Source organism: Quercus lobata, chromosome 7, assembly GCF_001633185.2.
Source record: "Quercus lobata isolate SW786 chromosome 7, ValleyOak3.0 Primary Assembly, whole genome shotgun sequence".
NCBI classification, from domain to species: Eukaryota; Viridiplantae; Streptophyta; class Magnoliopsida; order Fagales; family Fagaceae; genus Quercus; species Quercus lobata.
In genome coordinates, this window is record NC_044910.1 from 32518799 (window position 1) to 32525288 (window position 6490).

Here is a 6490-nt window from a genome sequence, read left to right on the forward strand (position 1 = left end):
CCAAACATTTCCAATCTTCTTTAATTTGTAAAAATATGAGAGAGAGAACTTATTGAATAGATTTTTATTGTGTGTGACATACCCTATTGTTTTGTTTGAAACAATATGTGGATTATGTTATAGAAGGTGTAAAAATAGGATTTTACACCAAATTTTTATAAAATTTAAACTCATTTATTTAAGATTTTAATACTTTGTTTTTTTTTTTTTTAAGTCAAAAAAAAAAACTTTGTTTTTGTATTTTTAGAAACTATTTTAGGACTTTGTATAAATGATTTTAAATTCAATTTAGTCTCGGTGTAAAACTATGGTTTTAAAATCTGAACCTGATCGGACCCTAATCTATGGACTATAAAAAACGAATAATTGGTATAAAACAAAAAAATAAATAAAATAATATAAAAACCAGTCAACCATGTTAAACCGGAACTTTTCTAGTTCTTAGACCGATCCATGTTTTGAAACCATGAATATACCCTCTAATGTGAGAACGCTACATCAACATTTTACCAAAAAATATTGAATACAACCGCCCATACACAACAATAGCTCACGTGTGTAAATTTGTGCTTAGATTATGGTACATGTAAAATGGCACTATATTACATTATTACATACAAGAATGATATCTTCGTCAGCTAGTTACATTATTAAATTTGTTTTAAATTATTGTTAAATCAGGCAACCTGAAGGAAAAAAACAAAAACAAAAATATGATTATTGTTAAATCTTATCCCTTAGTCAAAGGAAAATGGGAATTGCTGCCAACTATTAATCCCTGTTGTGTGGGTAGATGCTGTTAAGGTACTTATGTGAAAGATTAACACATTTGTATACACTCATTTAGGCCAAGTCTAATTTTAGTTTTAGAAAAACTAACTCCCAATGACTAAATTGTAACTATTGCCAAGAGACCCTTGGGTATTTGAATTTCACAAACGACCATTCATATAAATATTTAGACATCAAGTAATAATGATCCTCTAGCTACAAGAAATAGTTGCATGAGACTTGTGTTTGCTGGTAGATGCCTTCCCCAAGAGATCATATGCTTTCTTTGAGATGATAAATTTGCACAAATGGATGGTATATTGAGACCTTTTAGGGTTCAAATTACTACTCAACTTTTGCCACTCCTCCTTCAGGCATGCTGCTTTCAGCAACAGCCTCCCTTACAAACCTGGAAAGAATAGAAATTCCCTTTCTTAGGTGTAATTAAGGAAAGAGGAAAAAAAACAATCAGGCTAAAACATTGTTTAAAGATCTATTTCAACATCATGAGGCACCAAATGTTTGGTCATAGTTTAGGAACGAAAACAATATTTTAGCCAATAAATAATAATGATCCTACTATTCTACCACAACATCTTTGTAGGCTAGCAGCTAATTTTAAGTCCTTAAGTTCACAGTTGATAGTAGAGTGGCTTAAGCTTCATATGATAGACACAAGAAGAGTACCTTGCTAATTTTTCCCGTGATGATTGCAAGATGTAGACTGAGAGGATAAATGACATCAAAAGCCCTGAAAATTGAATGAAGATATTTAGTAGCAATTATGATAATAAAGCATAAAAAATTACTAACTACTTCACAAACTCATGAAGATTGCACTAGTTGAGAGTCAAGGGAACATTTAATTGAGTTGACTCCCTCAAGTAATGAATCATATAGTCTGGCATTTCATTTTAGGAGTCATTCCCTCCATTATTGGTTCACAACAAGGATCATGGAGAGGCCATGCTTTACAATCAGCTAGTCCAATGTAGACTGAACTGAAGGATGCAGGTGGATTGGGTTTAAGAACTATTGAGGGCTGGAATAGGACTGCCATGTTAAAGCTTTTCCGGAGAGTAATTAATAATAATGGGTCCATTTGGACTCAATGGGTTCATTTTAGATATCTCAGGAAACATCCTATTTGGGTGGCTAATATTCCATCCGACTGCTCTTAGGCTTGGAAAAGTGTCAGTAAGGGAAAATGTGACTAATGCTATCAAGCATCATATTTGTAATGGTGAAAAAGCAGCAGTTCACCAAATAAAAAAGGAAAGAAGAAAGGGGGAAAATGAAGCACCAAATACCATTGCTTCATAGGAAATATTTACATTATATATATATAGCTCATCCCACAGCCTCTTGTTGATCCTTTAACTGAGGGGGTTCTATGATGAATAAAAAAGACCAATTTCAACAATCATAAGATTCATAACTAAAATTTTTACCTGATCCAAACAGAACATAAAATCCAGAAGTCACGTCTATCTCTGAATTCTCCTCCCTGTCATCCATCACAATAGAGACTAAAGAGAGGTTTGATATAATTTGCAGGAAACAAAAAGCTGATCATCCAATATGTTCGTCGAATGCTTGATAAGACAGCATGAGTAAGCACTGTATATGCCATTTGTTTTAAAGAGAAGAAACTAAAATTCCATCAAGCCTCAAGAGATATTGTATTTGTCTCAGGAGCGTCATAGCTCAATGGCATTGCTTGCTCTTCTTTAAGAAGAGAACTAGGATTCAAATCCCCCCTCCCCCATAGTTGAAACTATCGAATTATAAATTTAAAAAATTATATAAAATGCAGATCAATCCAAGATTACAGCAGCCTTCCATATTTCCAAGAGTATATTAAAAAATATATTCATGCTAATATGTGTAACTCACTGGAACCAACTCCCCACCCCCACCCCCCAAAAAAAAATTCTGATTAAACAAAGGAATCTGCCCTGAATAGCTCAGCCAGGTTGTCTCACAATTGGTGGGGTTCATGACCTATACCAACACATTGGAAATGTCCTGTAAACACAAGAGCCAATGTGCAATATATGGGACATCTTATCCAAACTTTCAACTTAAAATCCAGAGAAGGCAAGCAAAGCCAAAAACTCATAAATACAAAGGTACAGGCAAATTGCATTTCTTCAGAGCACTTCAACATAGAATTCTCACCAACACAATGGAAATGTCCTGTAAACACAAGAGCCAATGTGCAATATATGGGACATCTTATCCAAACTTTCAACTTAAAATCCAGAGAAGGCAAGCAAAGCCAAAAACTCATAAATACAAAGGTACAGGCAAATTGCATTTCTTCAGAGCACTTCAACATAGAATTCTCATCAAAATCAGGAACTTTGGGGAAAACATAGATAATGCTAACCACCCAAAAAAAAATGACAGCAACAACACAAACCCAGTAACTAAAAATATAACGGTCAAAACATGTAAATCCCAGTATACTAACCATGTGTATCTGACAAGCACATGCTTTGGCCATTGTTGAGGATCCCAGAACTGCTTTTTAATGTCTGGATGGATTTCAACATCTGTTAAAGACAAAGATTATGGCATTAAGTTAATGAGCAAAATGAACTCTTAAAATTGACAAAGTACACTTGAATTGACCCCGTGCTGGGGGGGGGGGGGGGGGGGGGTTGGTGCGGTCGGGGGGTTGGAGATGATTAGCAATAACACCACACTATACAATTAATATCTAAAATCAATCTTGTCAGTAACGTTTCTTCTACCCCCTACCAAGCATATCTCCCACTGATTCTAAACACAACATAACTTCCATAAGTTTAAGCTATGCTCTCTTATATATTATAGCATAAAACAAGAGGGAAAAAAAAATTATTCAATGCACAAGAGAAAAAAGATATAGCACCAGCCAAAGTTTCATGGAGAAATGTCCTGAATGAATATATTCAAAATATGTTCATCACCAACCAAAAAAAAAAGTACAGCACAAACATCTTGAAGACTTGATGAAATAGCTAGGATAATACAGGACACAATCCCAAGGGATATCATTAGGTTAAAGACAAGTACTGGTAACAAATAAGAGATGTAAAAGTACTTTAAAATTTTATTTCACCCATAGTACATTCCCTGTGTACTTGGGTCTGTTCTTGTTTTCAATAAAAATGTTGTTACTTATAAAAAAAAAAAAAAGAACTTTGAAATTTAAAGAAGAAAAATATATAAAATAATGGCAAAGAGAAGCCAAAGACTGCTCCCTTTCACGGTCTAGCCAAAAAAAAGAAAAAAGACTTTGACTTAATTTAGGCACCATGAAAGCGTAGCAGAATGGCAAAGCAATATTCACATACACGATGCCAAAATATACTTACAAAGCTTGAATCAGCCAATAAACTCTATAACGAAACCAACAGAAACATTATGTGAATTTCAACACATTTCAACAGCAACAACACTTCCTTTATTTTCGAAAGGCAAAATATGTTATAAAAGCTAAGAAAGTCAGATACACATTGCAAAATTTAGAGCAAAAACTAAATAAAACACACATATTTGGATCCCCCATAGAAATCACTTATCATTCTATCGGAAATGAATTGGAGTGAATAAATAATAAACACGAAAAGTATACTTCTATGTGCAACATGAGATTCAATCTTTTTTGTTTAATAGCAAGCATTATCGATAACTACTTTTACACGAAAACACATACAATGGTGAGGCATATCCACAACTTTAGCAGTAACACCATGCAAATCGCTCCCCGAGTACCTCTACACAAATCAGAAAATTCTAAAAATCAGTTAAGACAGTTACAATCACTAATCCTTATAATTCAAAAACAAATCCTCACCAAATGCACTTCGATCATCGGAACCTCGGAACTCTTACGATTTACAACAAGAAGCCACGGAATCAGAAACTTTTCTCTTCCAACTTGAAATGAACTACATACAATAACCAAAAATAATAATAAATTATTTATCACTAACTTAATTCATATAAAATTTTCTAAATTCACGGTGAAAAAAAAAATCACTCACATTTTGTACGGATCAGCTCCAGTGTAACCCACCGGTTTCGGTATCGGAATCAAAACCTGTGAAAACGCGAAAACCGAGATTTGAAAACGCGAATTTATGGTCAGAACAAAATTAAAAGTGCTTGAATTCGAAGGGTTACCTCACGATTCACAGCGTAGATGGGACAGTGTCGACCAATCATATCGTGCCACACGGTTCTCGACTGAAATTGTTGAAAATTTTAAAAAATCGATAAATTAATTCTGAAATTCAATATTATATGCATAGAGAGAGGGTTTAAGAGTACGAACAGAGTGGTATTGACCCATTTTGCTCATGGGAACGAGGTCTCCAGGTCTGTAAGCAAGAGAGATCCATGGCAGAGATAGTGACAGTAGCAACACCAAAAACGGCACCGTTTCATTTCGTCCCATTCTGAACCCAGAGAAAGAGAGAGAGAGAGCTATTTCCAGTTTCCGATTCTGCGAAGAAGGTGGTGGTAGTTTAACTTGGCTCTGCATGAGCATGGGCCGGACCATCCAAGCCCAACTCGGGCCCAAGCACAGTTTTTTTTTTTTTTTTTTTTTCTAAATGTTTTAGGTTTCGGGTACCCAATTTATGCGGGTTTACCCAACCCGGTAGGGAATTTGGGTATCAGGTGCGGGTTTCCTTGCATGCCTAAACTTTCCGGATCGGGTACCCGACCTAACTTGTATTTTTTTTTTTTAAATGAAAAAAATAAAATAAAACAAAATATTCTGTTTTTGGAACATTACTCAACTAAAGAGAAACCTTGCTTGATAAAATTATCACAAGTTATAGTATTTTTCCAATCGCTATTCAAACTAAGAATAAGTTATGAGACCCTGAATAACTTCATAATAAAAATGAACATTTTTTTTTTTTAAGTAATAATAACGAACTTCAAAACTATCACTCCCTTTCGCTCTCAATCTCATTCTATCGGCTACCAACTTTATGAGAATAATTGAGTAGAGATCTAAAAGAAAAATCACTAACTCCATTTCCTAAACGTGAAAACCTTAACAAAATTCCATTTTCTATCTTCATCCTACCTTATTTAATCAACTATCCATTACTTAATGAACCAAGAGATTTTTGTCAACTTTTTTAGAGTAGAGAAGATCTAAAAGAAAAATCACTAACTCCATTTCCTAAACATGAAAACCTTAACAAAATTCCGTTTTCTATCTTCATCCTACCTGGCTACCTAATCTAATCAACTACCCATATGAACTGAGAGATTTTTGTCAACTTTTTTAGAGAATGATTTCCACGCCAAATATCATGCCAAATCCGGGCAACACGAAAATTGAAGAAAAGTATTCCAACTAACCCTAATACTCCTTCATAGACTACTCCCACGTGCTCCTCTGATTGATTTCAAATTCCAACCACCCCATTGATTTATGAGGTTTAACTTTCAGTTTTCATCCATTTATTATGACAATTACATGCAATTTAATGTTGCATTTCCAATCTCATCTCATTTTCAGGGAGTTTGTTCCTTTCGCCTATGTGCTTGCCTCATGTTTTGGTAAAATGCCCGTTAAATTTCAACTATTTGATTAGTTCTTTATTTTTATTAAAATTGAAAGGGAAAAAATTTTATTTTCAAAGCTGTTTTTCAATTTTAAAGTTCTTTCACCTCTTTAATCAAGTTTTGTAGATTAAGTGTGCGT

At 34.1% G+C, this 6490-nt stretch overlaps 1 protein-coding gene across 1 annotated transcript; it reads right to left on the bottom strand.

Moving 5' to 3' along the window:
• Positions 1-784: 784 nt before the first annotated feature.
• On the bottom strand, positions 785-5278 carry LOC115951292. Its single transcript, XM_031068483.1, has 9 exons — positions 5099-5278; positions 4948-5010; positions 4809-4864; positions 4619-4712; positions 4478-4538; positions 3248-3329; positions 2223-2278; positions 1459-1522; positions 785-1180 (listed from the first exon to the last, which is right to left on the bottom strand). Exons 1-9 carry the CDS (start codon positions 5219-5221, stop codon positions 1117-1119), a joined length of 663 nt encoding a protein of 220 aa, XP_030924343.1. The 5' UTR covers positions 5222-5278; the 3' UTR covers positions 785-1116.
• Between the last annotated feature and the right edge of the window lie 1212 nt (positions 5279-6490).

What these genes read in the sequence shown, in the direction of transcription:
- LOC115951292 (XM_031068483.1), bottom strand. Translation starts at nt 5,221, where the DNA reads ATGGGACGAAATGAAACGGTGCCGTTTTTGGTGTTGCTACTGTCACTA. An exon ending in TTATGTTCTGTTTGGATCAG is followed by an intron (nt 1,523 to 2,222) that starts GTAAAAATTTTA and finishes TTCAATTTTCAG; the next exon opens with GGCTTTTGATGTCATTTATC. An exon ending in TCACGGGAAAAATTAGCAAG is followed by an intron (nt 1,181 to 1,458) that starts GTACTCTTCTTG and finishes TATTCTTTCCAG; the next exon opens with GTTTGTAAGGGAGGCTGTTG.